At 36.5% G+C, this 17,766-nt stretch overlaps 1 protein-coding gene across 1 annotated transcript; it reads left to right on the forward strand.

The window, feature by feature from the left end:
* The first annotated feature begins 493 nt into the window (after positions 1-493).
* Positions 494-6,535, forward strand: LOC108302361 (low affinity immunoglobulin gamma Fc region receptor II-c-like). The gene is made up of 2 exons (XM_037737615.1): positions 494-541; positions 5,189-6,535. The coding sequence occupies exons 1-2, from the start codon at positions 494-496 to the stop codon at positions 5,921-5,923; spliced, it is 783 nt and encodes a 260-aa protein (XP_037593543.1). The 3' UTR covers positions 5,924-6,535.
* Positions 6,536-17,766: the final 11,231 nt, after the last annotated feature.

The following is a 17,766-nucleotide window of genomic DNA, read 5'->3' on the forward strand; positions in this document are numbered from 1 at the left end:
ACAGGCATGAGCCACTGCACCAGGCTGACACTTGAAAATTTTAAATGTCATTTATGTTCGCTCTTCCTCATCTTCACTCACAAAACATTTTTTCTTCCAAAAGATTGGACTTTATCTAATATTGTGGAGTCCTGAACAAACTGCATAAAGGAAATGGATTTTTTTCCCAAATATGATTGTAGGTCTAAAGTCCAGATGACACCACGGAGGACCACTTCCTGCTGCTATTGGAAAGAAAAGCCACCAATTTAAAAGTATTTTAAATCTTATTATCTATGCCCAAATGTCAAGTTTTATCAAATGTTAAATGTTACTTCTTCAAATCCATGGTCTTGAGTTATTACTATTTTGTTAAAGATTTTCAGTCTGACCTAGATCAGTGATACGAGTTAATTATTTCACAGTACTATTTGACAGGTACCTCTAAGTCTTGTTGCTTAAGAAAAATAAAACCTGTTTAAATATCTCTTTTATTAGAATGAAAATGTTAACGATGGCAGTAATTGATGCAGAGTGTGAATGTTTTATTGATCAGCAACAGGTTCTTTAAAGTACAAACCTTTCCTTTAAGGCTGAAAATATTGACCAATTTTTAAAATGCATAAAACCTAGTACTTCATTTTATTATTTATTACTTTTTATAAATGACCATTCTTGAGTTAATAGTTTACATAACAATGTGTTATTTAGATTATAGAGATAATATCTTGAATTTCTGAAAGAGATAGTGAATCAAAGTTATTATGGAAGATAAAATTTGAATTTCCTAATAGTCTCCAGATTCGAATACAGTTTAAAATATACCTCTTGATTGTACTTAAGTTTTAGAACTCTGGCTAAAGGTAAGAAAACAGGGGACAGAGAAGTATAGTACTAAAAAATTCTGTTGCTTAGGAATTCAAAATAAGTAAGTTATTGCCATGTTTCTTGAGTTTACACACTGAAGTGTAGGATAAATTTTAGTTGGATCATTCTCTTTTTTATCCTGTTTGCACTTAAAATGGAACACATTATTTTATCATTTTATAATTAAATTCTATGATATTTTTGATATTTTAAAACTTTAAATTTGATAACGCCAGAGACAGAAGGATTTTGGAAAACTGAGAATAAATAAGAAAAGACACATTTCAAATCTTTGCTTTGAAGAGAAGGAAATTTCAGGAGCATTCAATTTCACATGATTACGTTCTGAATAGCCTCTGGGAAGAGCCAATAATTACAATGGTGTATCTCAGAAGTCTCTCTATATGTTTTGAAACTTGTGCCTGTTGATATATTCTTTTAATTCCAAACTTTTGTGCACAAGACTACATTGAACTCTTGCAAGCCATTCTTCTGTACCATTGTATCTGAAGACATATCACCTGAATTCAGTGACTTTGGAAGCTTTCAGGGATACAAGTTTGCTTATACATTTATCCACGTTGCTGCAGAAACACTGTTCCATACAGTTATCTGAGGTGTTTTTCCCCAAGATTATGTATTATCTTTGATTCTGATTCAAGTAATGCATTTACTGAAGTTTTGACTCAGCTGTAATATCCCGAAAACATTTTTGCTGAGAGAATTAATGTTTTAAATTAATGTTTTAAAATTAATTAACTATTTCTTTTCTTAAATAGGATATAGCCTTTTTCAAATTAACAACAAATACAAAAAGAATCCCAGGCTATGGTGTCTGTCAGAGAGGTATTGAGCTCTGCTCCTGTCTACTAGAAGGCCTGGATAGAATTTCCCTAGCTGCTATAAATATTTCAGAGATTCTGGGAGCTAAAATATCTCCCAAGTTAGATGGGACTGACAATCGCTTTTAGCCAGTTTTAAACAATAAACAATTATAGTCCTTGTCTTCATCTTAAAAATAAAACTAAAACTTCAGCAATGATAACAGTAACAATAAAATATCAACTACTGTTTATTGAGTACTTAGATACTGCTAATCTCATTTAATCTATACAACTGCACTATGCAGTAGGCACAAAACTTTTCCCATTTTTTAGATAGGAGAGCTGATATTTATAAAGGTTGAATAATAGCCCTTGTCACATAGCTAAAAACAGTTGAACTATGAGCAAATCTTGTCCATTGCTAAGCCTGCTCTCTTCACCATCACCCTGTTCCTTGCCATCTATAGGTTTTAGTTTAGTCCAAAATTATTCAGAACAATATCTGGGTAAGTAAGAGGAGGTATACTGCAAGTTTTCAGTATCTCTTCTGATTGCACATGAGAGCTCAGGAGCAAGTTTTTATTCCTAAACATAACTTAAGGTAGAGCTTTTGAAGAGCAGGAAGGAAGAAATTATCATTTGCAATGAAGCTGTTCCAATACAACCACCTTAAAACTGATTTGTTGATGCTGTGTGTGTGTATATGAATGTGTGTGTGTGTGTGTGTGTGTGTGTGTGTGCATGCTATGCAATGAACAATCAACCTCAGAAATTTGGCTCTGATCCTTCCTGGGCTGCCAATAGAGACATGGCCGGAAAATGAACTCCATTAATTAGAGTGCAGAGTCAAACATGGTTTTATTCATTGGGCCAGACAAAAGTCAGAAAACAGGCTTGATTTCTTTCACATTAAAGAAAAACGCACATAAGTTACATTATTAGGAAATTTTTTAAATTTGAGAAATGTTCCAAAAAAATCTATGTAGGAAGGAAAGTATTATTCAAGCAATGTGTGTGTAAAATTAATCAATATACAGGACAAATAAAACTTCCTATTTTAATTAGTTGGAATCCTAAATGTTTAAAAGTCAATAATGGGAGGCAGAAGGGCTTGCATGCTAGGAAGATGATCCAATGGGGTGTCAACAAAAGAACAGAGGGTTCTGAATAGGACTTAAGTTTGAGGTGAGGGAGTCAAGTGCTTCTCTGGCATTCAAGGCAGGAACCGGCTAGATGAAGACCTGAAAATAATAAATGTGAATACTCACCCCAATCTCATTTTAAACATATCCATCGAAGATATTATGTTTTCAAAAATACATAATAAAGGAGTATTGCCTCTGGGAGAAAAAGTGAACTAATTGGTTCTGAATTGAATGGTTCTAACAGAGAAGGTGTTTAGTCCTGGTTTGCAGTGAGGCAGATGGTATGTGAGATGTGGAGACTATATTTCTTCAAGTAGCTCTGAGAATGATATCAGGAAAAGTCAAACCATGGATTCAGAAGGTATATTGTGAATTCTTCTAACCCATCAATAATAACTTTCATTATTTCTTTCACATTTCCTGTGGCTCTTATTTTCCAATTTTATTTGTTTAAAGGAGGCTTAGTAAGCCTAAGCCAAGGCATTTAAACACACACACATGCAGACACACTCATTATCACACTTCAAAAAATACAGAGGAGAAAATGTATTAGGTTAGTTGCATAGCATTTTCAATATGGATAGTGTTACCATGATTGTTTTTTCACTATAAACCTTTACGCAAATAAAAAGAGAGGTTTCCATTTTACAGGGAGTCTTGATCCAATGGACACACATGATATTATAAGTTTAGTTTACCTTAGAATGGTAATTAACCAGAAATCTACAAAATTGTCAATAAAACATTTAACATTACATATTCTCCTGTAGTGAGAAATCAGACACCATTTTTCTGTCCTAGAGACAATTGAATTTAGAATAAAAACAGTCAAGACAGCAAAAATGTCACTTTCCATGAGGACATCTATTGTTCCTTGACAGTGATGTAAGTATATGCAGAGATCTAGAGTGCCCTTGTATGACCTTAACCTACTGATGATCCATTCAAGTCAACTAAGCTGAATTAATAGTCAGAAAAAAAATCTCAGGTAAATATTAGCAGAGGAGGCTTTCTTATTCTTTTCATTTTGTGTGTGTGTGTGTGTGTGTGTGTGTAGAGTAGAGATAAGGGAGAGTCAACATTTTGTGAAATATCCATTTAACAGTGAAACTACATAAATAGGATCTGAATCTATTTTTAGTGCTTCTTCCTCACGATTTTACAAAGAATGAGCAATAGGCCAATATAAGCCTGTGTATTTAGAATCTATTTTATTTAGAAAGGGAGGTAAGCTAGGACATCAGGTTACCAGGTACTTTGCCTGCTTTATATTTACTTTTATGTGTGTCCCTCCTGGCAGTTACTTACACTGATTAGTTGCATTAATCCAAGGGCAAAATTTCTTATTTGCAAAGAAAATTGCATCAGTGTCCAATGACTATGGGATCATTCAGAAAAATAACCTGAGGCTTTATGCAGCACCAAGTTAAATGGATATTTGGCACTGATTTTTTAATGCCAGATACAACTGAATTTTCTTAAAAATTGAAGAATACTTCTCCAGCTTACATTTATTAGGTAGCAATTTCGTGAGTCTTTTGAATCATGTTTTTCTCTATGTAGGATAAATAAATGAATATCAGTTTTTAGATTATGCAGGCAAGAGGAAAGGGAGCTTATACTTGAACATACCCTATGTGTACCAGGCAGTGCACAAGATGCTTCCCATAATTTATTTGATTTAATTCTACCTGTAAGCATTATAATCTTCATTTTCTGGTTAAATAAACTAAGACTTACAGAGAAGGTTATCTGTGCAGTCACAGTGTTTTAAATTCAAAGAGCTTCTATTAGAATTTATTATGATGGATTTTAACAGTTCTGCCTATCATGCCATATTGTGCAACCCCACAGAAACAACTGTCTGCTGCTCATAGGTCACATGAGACACTATAGCTGTGACTCAACAGAACAAGCATTCAGTATGTGAATGGCGTTTTTCTGCATTCTAATCCTAGATGTGAGGTAAATATGATTGTCTTTGATTATATGGGAATTCAAATAACAATAATTTGATGTCAGTATATTGCTGCATTTTATAATATTGTTAGACATATAAGTAGAACTGAAATGTCACTGCAATTTTTTTTGTCATGAAGTCACTCCATGACTTCATCATATAAACTTTGGATTTCTCTAAGATTTTTTTTTTTAGCTAATACTTCTTGTGTGTTTTTTTTTCTCTTTTTTTAAGGCAATGTAATTATACTTACTTTTTAATATACTGTTATTCCAGCTTCTTCTAGAAACTAGTCTCACAAGGTCAATCATTTCACACTGAAGTAACCCAATAAAATGTTTGATAAAACACAAATATAATAAACAATACGGTTTTCTCACTAAGAGCAATTCTCTCACCAATGATTGAAATAGCTGCTTTTGGACTGCAAGTCCCCCCAGACTTGGGGCCACATGCTTCTCTGGACAGCTGTGCTATTCCTAGCTCCTGTTGCTGGGACACCTGCAGCTCCCTCAAAGGCTGTGCTGAAACTCGAGCCCCCATGGATCAACGTGCTCCAGGAGGACTCAGTGATTCTGATGTGCCAGGGGGTGCACAGCTCTGAGAGCAACTCCACTCAGTGGTTCCACAATGGGAATCTCATCCCCACCCAAAAACAGCCCAGCTACAGCTTCAAGGCCAACAACAATGACAGCGGGGAATACAGGTGCCAGACCAGCCAGACCAGCCTCAGTGACCCTGTGCATCTGGCTGTGCTTTCTGAGTGGTTGGCGATCCAGACCCCTAGGCTGGAGTTCCAGGAGGGAGAAACCATCATGCTGAGGTGCCACAGCTGGAAAGACAAGCCTCTGGTCAAAGTTACATTCTTCCAGAATGGAAAATCCAAGAAATATTCCCGTTTGGATACAAGCTTCTCCATCCCACAAGCAAACCATAGTCACAGTGGTGATTACCACTGCACAGGAAGCCTAGGCCACACGCTGCGCTCTTCCAAGCCTGTGACCATCACTGTCCAAGTGCCCAGCATGAGCTCTTCGTGGATGGGAATCATTGTGGCCGTGGTCACTGGGATTGCTATAGCGGCCATTGTTGCTGCTGTAGTGGCCTTGATCTGCTGCAGGAAAAAGCGGATTTCAGCCAATCACTAATCCTGACGAGGCTGACAAAGTTGGGGCTGAGAACACAATCACCTATTCACTTCTCATGCATCCCAGTTGCTCTGGAAGAATTAATTAATAGAGCCCGATGACCAGAACCGTATTTAGTCTCCATTGTCTTGCCCTGGTATTTGAGAAGAAAATCAGAGAGGGGAAGATCTGGTATTTCCTGGCCTAAATTACCCTTAGGGAGGATAAAGAGATGCTGCCATTCCAAAAGAGAGGGACTCTTCCAGAGTCATCTACCTGAGTCCCGAAGCTCCCTGTCCTGAAAGTCACAGACAATATGGTTACAGATGACCAGCTGCACCTTCTGTGTTTCAGCCCTTCTTGACATCCAAACCCTTCTGTTCCACATCCACATAGCCAATACGATTAATCAAACCACTGCTATTAACAGATTGTAGCAACATGGGAAATGCTTATCTTACAGGTGATGTGAGAACAATCATGTAAATCTATATGATTTCACAAATGTTAAAACAGACTCACCTCTACCAACAGATTAAAAATGATTGTATCTGGGTGATAAAATTATTGATGATTTTTATCTTCTTTATTTTTCTATAAAGATTGTATATTACTTTTATAATAAAACATTATAAAAACAACAAACAAACAAAAAGAAATAGTTGCTTTTTCCCTCTCCCACAAGTCTGAATTTTTTGTTGTTTCTCTTGTCTTCTTTCTTCAGTGAATTCCTCCTCCCTCTCTTCTCCCTAGTATCTCCTCCTCCTCTCTCTCCTTTCTGTCTCTGTCTCTGTCTCTCTCTCTCTCATACGTTCTCTCTTCCCCCACCCCCTTGAGTAATCCTATCTCTATCTGTATCTCTCCCGCTTCCTCCCCTTCTTCCAGTAACGTAGTTTTTTACAACCCTGCCTTTTACCAATTAACACCTACAGTGGGCCAGCCATCATCCTAGACTTTAAGCACACAAAATATTGACTCAGTTCATGTTTCCCTTCTTTCTTATTCTATTAAACTTCCTCTCTTCTTGAATCCTGAGCTGAAGACTCCATGAGAGCTTCTTCAATTTCCTCCAGACAGAAATAATCCTTCTGTACTTCTGCTGAAGGAATATATTAATTATAATATTTTGTATAAATGGAGTTGGAGATGTTATGACGTGTGCTCCATCATGGAGATTAGCACAGGATTAGAATTTTGTGGTAGAAAATTTACAAATGGGATATGTTAAACGTGGATAAGCAAAAGGTGACTACATCCCACAGCTAATCAGACTGCCTGTCACTTACTGTGGAGAACAACATGGAAGCATGGAAGACATGTGTACGATGTTAGTCTCAGCATCTGGAGACCCTGGTACATGTCTTGTTTCTGTCTCTTATTAGCTACATAGCACTGAGGAATGGATTTCATCTTTTTGAATCTGAATTTCTGTACTTCTGTATTCTGAACATCTGTAAAATCGAGAAACTGTCTAAGAATTGGACAACCCCTAATGTCTTTTCCCCTTATAAATGCTAGGATGTGAGAAACTTAAAACGCCTCGAGGGAGTAACTTTGGTGGGTTATTCACTCCTATATTACAATTACCTTGTCTCTAAATGCCACCAGGGTTTAAGTATACCAATTTAGTAAAGTTATTTTCTCTTATCTTACTAGCTGTCTGGCTGTGGTAGGTAAGGTTTTTGTTTTGCTTGGGTCTTGTTCTTGTTGCCTCACACTGTGCCTTGAAAACAACACAGTAGTTTGAATGAAGTGAGATGAGGATAAATATTGTCCTCACAGCAATGGTAGCCAAAGTTCAGCAAGTAGAGAGTGGGATAATGACCCATTTCCTCCTTTGTATAAGCATGGGTGGTAGCCAAAGGTGCTCTGTTGAATTTTGCTTCCTGTATACACTATGTGTCATTGTGTGTGCTACTGGAGCCAAACTTTAGAGAGTATGCCAAGAGGAATTTCACACCAGGTTTGGAGGAAGGGAAAGACAACAAAATGAACTTACTTCCCCTCTCTTCACCCTATTCCCACCATTTACCAAACAAGAGGGAAGACTCATACATAACAAACATTTTCAACGGAATACAACTCTAGTTGACCAAAAGGATGAATCAAATAACAATTGGTTGTTTTTGCCTTGTGTCCCAGCAAGAATTCCAGGCGGTTGTACTCAATGTGACCATGACAGAGGGAACATGCTTTCCTGCCCTCTACTGACAGAAACACTCATTATGACTAATTTCCCAGCTTCCAGTTATCTTGTGATCTAATAGCACACCTGTAAACCGGGTTTTTTATACTTCCAGATTTAGTGTGAACTCCCAGATAATGCTGGGGATGTATGAGGTGAAAAAAAGACCTCATCAGTTAAGTGGAAAGGGAATTTGGAAGGAACTAAGCATAACTACAGAATCATGTCAGGAAAATTCAGTGCAGGAAAAAGAGGACAGCCAGCAAAGGAAAAGGAGCTCCAGACAGCTGCAGAGGTTGAGAATCATTGTTTAGAAGGGAGCTTTGGCAAAAATTGAGCCAATGAATAGGTGAACTGGAGAGCAACCGAAAATGGGGGGTGGATGACTTAGGCTACGTGCCACAGAGTTCCCATCCTAAAACAGCACCTACACGAAAGAGTTCCTTTGAAGGTTGAAGGAAGTAACACAAAGCATTTAGCTTTGTATATATTAAGTGTTGCAAAAATAGAAATTATTGTTATTAAATAATGATAGTAAAGAATGGGTGATTATTTCGTGAACCACTTAAGAAAAAGCATCATTCTTTTAGACTAGAAAAGGGAGAGAATGTGAAGAATAAAAGAGTGTAATTATCTTGAACTACAGAAAGAAGAACAGAGGTAAATCCTAGGGTGAGATAATAAAATATAAAAGACTTCATAAATATAATGCTGTATAATTTCATTTTATTTTGACACAGAGTAGTAAATTTAAAAAGGGAATTAAAAGCAAATCTAACAACCCAAGATTTTTACATCGAGAATTTTAAATTACATTTAAAAAGAAATCTTAGGCAGGTGTCAGAGCAACTAAAAAAATAAATAAATATGGAGGCAAAGGCCAAACAAAGGGGAACAGGGAAATCCTGGAAACTTCTATTAGCCTGCGTAACTTCCTTCCCAATTATACTCATGGAAGATATATTAGTAGAACAATTTGTAAACAGCTTGATCTATTCCAAATCTGACCAATCACAGCTAGCATTTTTTTTAAGCCAGGTCATCATTGTCCTTACCGGGGATACTGGTATCTTTATGTGAGAATTTTCCAATGATTTTGGAGATAGAATTCTGGCAGAACCAATTGGCTGCTTTCCATGATAGTATATCCTCTCCAGACTGAGTAAAAGCATTGTCTCATTTAAATGAACTCAAAGCATGTTTCACTATGAGATGGAGCTCTAGTGTGCAGTAAATAGTAATTTGTTAAATCAGTCTTTGACATTCAAGAGAATTTTAGATGTCTAGTGAAAAAAAGGGCAGGAAATATATATTTTATATATATATATATATATATATACACAAAAAAGTTTGTGAATAGAAACATGTTATGACACTGTGTGTGTACCCACGGACATATATACGTATCACAATACTAGTTATCCTAGTTGTTATTGCTGCTATTAAAAAAGAAAAATGAAAAGCTGGAGAGGAAGCTAAGAATAAATTGTGGAAATGCAGACATTGGAAATCTGTGCTCTCCATATCAGCAGATATAAATAATTACAAAAAATGAATTGATAAGTGTTCAATTAAATTTTACATTTGGGAGGCAACTTAAAGATGAGACTGAAGGGCCGGGAGCGGTGGCTCAAGCCTGTAATCCCAGCACTTTGGCAGGCCGAGGCTGGTGGATCACGAGGTCAAGAGATCGAGACCATCCTGGTCAACATGGTGAAACCCCGTCTCTACTAAAAAAATACAAAACATTAGCTGGGCATGGTGGTGCGTGCCTGTAATCCCAGCTACTCAAGAGGCTGAGGCAGGAGAATTGCCTGAACCCAGGAGGCGGAGGTTGGGGTGAGCCGAGATCGTGCCATTGCACTCCAGCCTGGGTAACAAGAGGGAAACTCCGTCTCAAAAAAAAAAAAAAAAAAGATGAGACTGAATAAGAAAGTGAACTATAGTTCATATCTGTCTGAGGTCATGGTATACTTAAAAATCCTGAATATCATCTAGAATGCATTTTTTTTTTTTTGACAGAGTCTTTATCTCCCAGGCTGGAGGGCAGTGGCACAATCTCGGCTCACTGCAACCTCCATCTCCTGGTTCAAGCGATTCCCTGCCTCAGCCTCTCAAGTAGCTGGGATTATAGGCGCCTGCCACCATACGCAGCTAATTTTTGTATTTTTAGTAGAGACGGGGTTTCAACATCTTGGCCAGGCTGATCTTGAACTCCTGACCTTGTGATCTACTCACCTCGGGCCTCCCAAAGTGTTGGAATTATAGGTGTGAGCCACCATGCCTAGCTTAGAATGTAATTTTTTAAACTATGTAATGTTTTAGATAGATCTAATTACCTATTTTCAGATATTTATATGTTTTGTTCATGGCTCACTAGATTCTTGGTTCTTTGATAACCGGATTCCTCAAGTTGAGAAAAATTGTTATTTTACTATATGGAAATTGTCCTTTATTTCTGATAAAAAATACTGTAATATACGTCTTTTTAAATTCCATTGTGATATAATAAGTTGAAAAAGGTTGCCTTGGGTTCTCCATGCAGTTAATTTTTATAGGAAAAGTTATCCATAGTATAAGAAAAGAGATCCTTTTCTTGTAGGAAATGATAGGAAAATGTTATTTGTATATGCATAAAATTTGCTTGACAAGATAAAAAGGGTTAGCATATAAAATATTGTCCATGTAATCCTGAATATGTGTAAAATTCCTAGCAGTTATCTCTTATTAATATGGTCATTGCCATTCTTTGCATTTGCAAAAGATAGTATGTTAAATCTAAATATTTATGCCCATCACAGACTCCAACTAGAAAACCTGGCTGAGCTGTACAGAGGTCTTGATTGTGTTTCATGCAACATTAAGACAGTTTGGTGAATCAGGCAAACAGGTTCAGGAGAGAAAAGCTGTTCCCAGGAAATTTTCTTTCCTCCTTATTCCCTAACACATTATGTCCATTCCTCCACAAAAGAAAATTTAGAACTTATAGAAACTTAAAATATTTTGAAGAATACTTTAAAACTCACAATTGCTTTACTTGAAAAAATATTCCAAAGTAGCCTGAGTTTCCTGCTCTGGCTTTGGAAACAAAACATATTTCTGGCCCGGCGCAGTGGCTCATGCCTGCCATCCCAGCACTTTGGCAGGCTGAGGCAGGCGGATCACCTGATGCCAGGAGTTGGAGCCAGCCTGGCCAACATGGTGAAACCTTGTCTCTACTAAAAATACAAAAATTAGCCAGGCATGGTGGTGGCTGCCTGTAATCCCAGCTACTCAAGCAGATTTGGTTGAACCAGGGAGGCGGAGGTTGCAGTGAGCCAAGTCTGCGCCATTGCACTGCAACCTGGGCATCAAGAGCGAAACTCCATCTCAAAATAAACAAACAAACAAACAAACAAAACATATTTCTTTTTTTTTCCATTTATTTATTTTATTGCATTTTAGGTTTTGGGGTACATGTGAAGAACATGAAAGATTGTTGGATAGGTACACACGTGGCAGTGTGATTTGCTGCCTTCCTCCCCATCACCTACATCTGGCGTCTCTCCCCTTGCTATCTCTCCCCAGCTTCCCACCCCCCACTGTCCCTCCCCTATTTCCCCCCAACTGACCCCAGTGTGTAGTGCTCCCCTCCCTGTGTCCATGTGTTCTCATTGTTCAACACCCGCCTATGAGTGAGAACATGCGGTATTTGATCTTCTGCTCTTCTGTCACTTTGCTGAGAATGATGGTTTCCAGGTTTATCCATGTCCCTACAAAGGACCCAAACTCATCGTTTTTGATGGCTGCATAATATTCCATGGTGTATATATGCCACATTTTCCCTTTCCAGTCTATCATCGATGGGCATTTGGGTTGGTTCCAGGTCTTTGCTATTGTAAACAGTGCTGCAATGAACATTCGTGTGCACGTGTCCTTATAGTAGAACGTTTTATAATCCTTTGGATATATACCCAGTAATGGGATTGCTGGGTCAAATGGAATTTCTATTTCCAGGTCCTTGAGGAGTCGCCACGCTGTCTTCCACAATGGTTGAACTAATTTACACTCCCATCAACAGTGTAAAAGTGTTCCTATTTCTCCACATCCTCTCCAGCATCTGTTGTCTCCAGATTTTTTAATGATCGCCATTCTAACTGGCGTGAGATGGGATCTCAATGTTGACAAAACATATTTCTAACAGGTATTTGCTTCTAGTTGGTTTTTTATTTTGTTTTGTTGTGTTTTGTTTGCATTAGAATAGTTTTCTATTGTGCACAGAATTCAAACCAGTAGTCTACATATTAACAAACCGGTAGACTGGAGATTGGGAAATGTAACTAAAGATTAATTATTTGAAATGGAACATAATAAAAAGATAAATGAGCCTTGAAAAAAAAGAAGGTATATTGTCTAAACCATCAATGATGGGTAAAAACCACCAGAGTGAAGGACTTAATGATAAGTAATGAAAACTGAGGAGATAATTAGGCGCCGTCAGAGGGATGAGAACAGCCCAATTTTATTTAAATCTGTCTAAAAAGGTAAGCGGCACTTTAATTAAATTTATAAATAATACTAAATTAGTAGATACTACAAGCCCTAAAGGTTTATAGCTTGCTTTCCACCAACTAATTTTGTAGGCAGATTAAAAAGGCTACTTTAATGATTTCTATCTGACTAATCTAACTTCTAAAAACTGAAAAACATTCTATTCTCACATTCTCAATTCTGTACATTTCCTCTGCTATATCTCTAATAAATCTTAGGGATTTATTCCCAATTATGTAGAAACAGCCACATGGGGAGACTTCTGGTAAGCATTGTGGAAAAGCAAACACAAAGCTAAGACAACAGAAGTTACAAAAAATATACCAAAATGTAAGCCAAATATGGACAGAAATTTTGATTCATTCAGAGACATGCTAATTAAACTTGAATTTAGGCTATAATCTAAACAATGTAAACATCTGTATAGTAAAGGAGCTTTAACCAGTGGCCTATTAGCCTAAGCTTAAAGACACATAAGACGTTAAGGAGCTGGTCAACACCATCTACGGTACCAAGACGCTCAGTTAATGCAGATCACCCTGAAGACTTCTCAGGCAGGCTAATGACGTGTTTAGATAGGTGCACCTGGATGTTTATTCCCAGACCCAGCTGTACCTCATTCCCAAATGCCAGAAGAAGCTGTTTGTCATCAGAGAAGTTTGAAATTATATCCCTCAGTTCACAAAAAATTTTCCATTAGAAACTCAACTTTTTTCCCAAACGTAGAAGCTCATTATTACATACAACATCACAGTCAAGTCAAGATGAACTCAATCAGAAGGGTTCCTGATACATTTTAAATATCCTATGTGGTTGTGTCATGTTGGCCAAAATCCAGTGATGCTGATTCTATGAAATCAATATATTTAGTAGAGAATTTGAATCCCAAACAAATATTGAAATAAATACTTTCTTCAAAATGGAGAAACTTCATTATTTCCCCAACATTCACAACAAACAGTGTTTTTGATTACTAGGAAAACTCTGCAACTAGAAAAATAATGTTAGGTCAAAGCTCAATTATCTAAATACCTTTTCGATTTTAACCTGTTTACCGTTTTCTAAGTTATTTCCAGGCTTAACGAATAATAGTAGCTTTTCATCATCTCATCTTTGGTCTTGTGGGAAAATCAATAAACAGTAAAACGAATTAATTCCCCATCAAAACTTACAAACTTTAATATAAACAGCATTTACCAAGAAACATTATAGAAAGATATTTTTTAAATTGTCTGCAGATCCAGTCATTGTTGACTCCGGGAAACAGTTGACTTCTGCCTGTAACTGAAGGCAGCTTCACTCGAAGTCCCATCTGTTCACACTGCCCTGTTTCCTAGGAACTCCTCAATCCCGCAGGCTCTTTTCTAATTATTTTGCTATCTACACATCAAACTAGACTTGTTCCTTATTTCTCTTGGGCTCTTCTCCCAACATTTTCAGGAGATAAGTAGTTAATTCAATAAGCAAATTTGGCTGGGTGTGTTGGCTCACATCTGTGATCCCAACACTTCAGGAGGCCAAAGCAGGAGAATCACTTCACTTCATGCCAGGAGTTTGAGACCAGTCTGAACAACATAGTGAGACTCTGTCTCTAAAACAAAACATTTAAAAACGAGCTGAGTGTGGTGGCATGTGCACCTGTAGTCCCAGATACTCAGGAGGCTGAAGCAAGAGGATCACTTCAGCCCAGGAGTTTGAAGCTGCAGCGAGCTATGGGTGACACAGAACCTGTCTCAATAAATAAATAAATAAATAAATAGTGAATTACGCAGATACATTTGCATATAAATAGTAGCTTTGGTGAACTACTGATGAACTACATTTTAACCCTAAATAAGGACTCTGATCTGTGAGTATTTTTCTAATTTTAACATTTAGTCTAATCTATTAAGGGTCAGCATTCTTTGAAATGAGTTCCAGAAACATATTTTAAAGCAAAATATCATTGAAATACAATGGAGGTAAGCTTTATTTCTACCTGCACTAATAGAATCACTACCAGGTACTGAGAGGGATTTCACATGATAGACACTTACGCAGGAAATTATTTCACTGGATCTATTTTAAAGACTCTTCCTTTAAAGGAATTGAATCACTATTGCTTTTGTAACATGTGACAGATTTGTTCTCTTCTCTCTCCCTCCCTCTCTCTCTGCCAACATTGGCACCCTGGTTCTTCTCATGCTGCTTTACATAATTGGTCTCTGAGTAGATGAAGCTGCCACCTGTTCACAAATATAACAAATCATTCTCCTTTGAGAGTATGATTTAACTGAACTGCGATAAGATAGTGGGTCTGGACAGCAATTTCACATCTGTGTAAACATATATTCACCCTTCACTCAGTCTGGTCTTTTCTCATAATAGTGTAAGTATTATATTTAAATGATAACAACGTCATTATTATCTTGATCTTATTTTGATTTTAAGTAATTCTTCCACTTTACCCTTTTCACTTTTTTTCTTCAGCTACTTTACCTCGCTTCCACTGAGAACATACTATGTCCATAATATCTAATCAAAAGCAAAGCTAGCCCTCCCTAAAGACATTCCTCCAATACAGGATAAAATAATCAGGATATCACATTTCTGGACATTCGTACTTTGTGTTGCCTAGTTCTAAGAATACAGAGCTTGCAAAATAATATTTTTATTCATTTTTAATATATTGAAGTCATCTAAAGGCTTTTGAACAATAGGGAAATCAGCATTAGTCCACAGCTGGAAATACATTGTGTCTTCCCATTGTAAAGTGTTTTAAAAGATTAAAAGGATTAACTGTCAGTATGTTACATAAAAAGATTAACTGGCTAAAGAAAATCATTGCTGCAGGGTATTTCTAACCACATCCAAGGTAGTAGACACTATCATCTGAAGAAAATTTATAAAGTCTCCTCTAGTTGAAGACTTGGTGACATGTAACTTATACCTGAAATAAGTGATTTAAGAGCTGCATCAGACCCCACTATATCAAGAATATTACCCTGTTTTCTATTGGAAACATTCCCAGTGCTATATGTAAAATCCATATCAGAAAAGAACTTTAACATGATGGGGAAGTTGATGTGATGCCTAGAAAGATTATAGACACCCAACAAAAAAGATGGATAATATGCAAATTTCCCCATTTTTGAACCTCATCCTGATTCTTGATTCCTAAAAGGAAGGGTAGTATTTTTATCCAAAATCTCAACAAGATGGAGGAAATATCTGATAATGTCTTCGACTCCCATATCTAAATAGCAAGTGAGTTTTCCACCCCCAAACTTCAAGGTTTACAATTATCATGTTTTATGATATAGTATGTGCAAAAAAACCATACATATAATATAAAACTCTATATAATGCATAACTTAGTTTATCTGTCTAATATAGATATTTAGTCTTACACAGTGTGTTCTGCTTTAAGTCCTCATAATTTTTAAATTGGAAGGAGCTTTTGAAATTATATTAACTTTTTATTTTATAGATAAAGAAACTGAAGTCCTGTAAGATCTGTAAATCCAGAGAGGAGTGGTTCATGAAAGCAGTGACCACATCTATTTTGTTGATTCTTGTATCCCTGCTGTTTCACAAAGTGGCATGCAAGCACTTGATAAATATTTTCTGGCAGAATGCATGAATGACAACCAAGACAAGAAACCGGGACTGCCCTCTATACTTTTAGCACTCAGAACGTCACAAGCAATATCTATTTGATCTGTAACAAATTTAGTTTAATAATTATTGAGTTCTCTCTGTCGATAAAGGAGTGTGCAATGTAATAGAAAACAATTGGTTAAAAGGAATGGCATAACTTATTTTAATGCAATTAGTTATGTATAGTTCACTGTAATATTATTGCACAGATAAACGCTAAAAGATAGTTACAGCACAAAGGAATACCACAAAGACATAAAAAAGATCAAAATCATGTCCTTTGCAGCAACATGGAAATTTGCTCATCCTATGTGAATTAACTCAGGAGCAGAAAATCAAATACTGAATGTTCTCACTCACAAGTTGGAGGTAAACACTGAGTACTCATGTACTCATAGAAAGGAAAAATAGACATCAGGGCCTACTTGAAAGTGGAGGATGGGAGGAAGGTGAGAATTGAAAAACAACTTACGCTCATTACCTGGGTAACAAAATAATCTATACACCAAGCCTCCAAGACACATAGTAAGACACATAGTTTACCCATATGACAAACCTGTTCATGTAACCACTAGACCTAAAATAAAAGTTACAAGGGAAAAAAAGGTAGTTAAAAACATTTAAAAAGGAGAAATCATTTATCTTGGCCTTTGATAAATTCATGGATGAAGTGGTTTTTAGCATAGGCCTTGAAAAATTATTAGAATATCAATCAGCAGAACGGTTAGAAAGGTCCTAAGGTCATTCCAGGAAGAACAAATTTGAGCAAAATCACAAAGGAAGGATAAGCCATGACTTGTTATAGTAATGATGGATGACTAGCAGAAAAATTGTTTATGAAAAGTTAGAAATAGCCTGGGAGAGATAGAGTGAAGCCAGATTGTGAAGTCCTTGAATGTCTGTGCAGTCAGCCTCCATATCCACTGGGTTCCATATTCACAGACTCAAACAACCAAGGGTTGAAAATATTTGGAAAAAAAATAAAAAATAAAAAATAAAAATAATAATAATAACCACATGATCCTAAAAAATAAAAAAACACAGTATACCATTTACATTGTATTAAGTATTCTAAGTAATCTAGAGATGATTTAAAAAATGTGTGTAGGTTCTATACAAATACATTTTATATTAAAGACTAGGAATCAAAGGAGAAGGCCTGAAACCAATCCCCTGCAGATATGGAGGAATGTACTAAATTTAGTAGGCAATGCAGAAATAAGGCTTTGACCAAGAAACTAACAAACTTAGGTTGATTTGGTTGCATTGTTCAGGACAAAGGAAAGATCAGACCTTTCCTTTAGGATCTTTGTGTAAGAGGCTGCATGATGTGTTGGGTTGTACAGACGGTCAGTAAACACTTTCTTTAAAACATTCAACATGATTGTCTGGAAACAGTCATTTTTATTTGTTATTAAATGATTACTTGTAGCATGGAAGTAGGAGAGAGACGTGAGTAGCAAAGGAAGAGAAAAAAGAGGAGTAGATTTTTGCATTTTGAGGTCATTTA

This window comes from Cebus imitator, unplaced genomic scaffold, assembly GCF_001604975.1.
Source record: "Cebus imitator isolate Cc_AM_T3 unplaced genomic scaffold, Cebus_imitator-1.0 Scaffold40, whole genome shotgun sequence".
In the NCBI taxonomy this organism is placed as follows: Eukaryota; Metazoa; Chordata; class Mammalia; order Primates; family Cebidae; genus Cebus; species Cebus imitator.

Excerpts from the sequence above, each read along its gene's own strand:
- LOC108302361 (XM_037737615.1), top strand. The coding sequence starts at position 494 with ATGGCAGTAATTGATGCAGAGTGTGAATGTTTTATTGATCAGCAACAG. Across the intron at positions 542-5,188 it reads GTTTTATTGATCAGCAACAG|CTGCTTTTGGACTGCAAGTC; the intron begins GTTCTTTAAAGT and ends TGATTGAAATAG.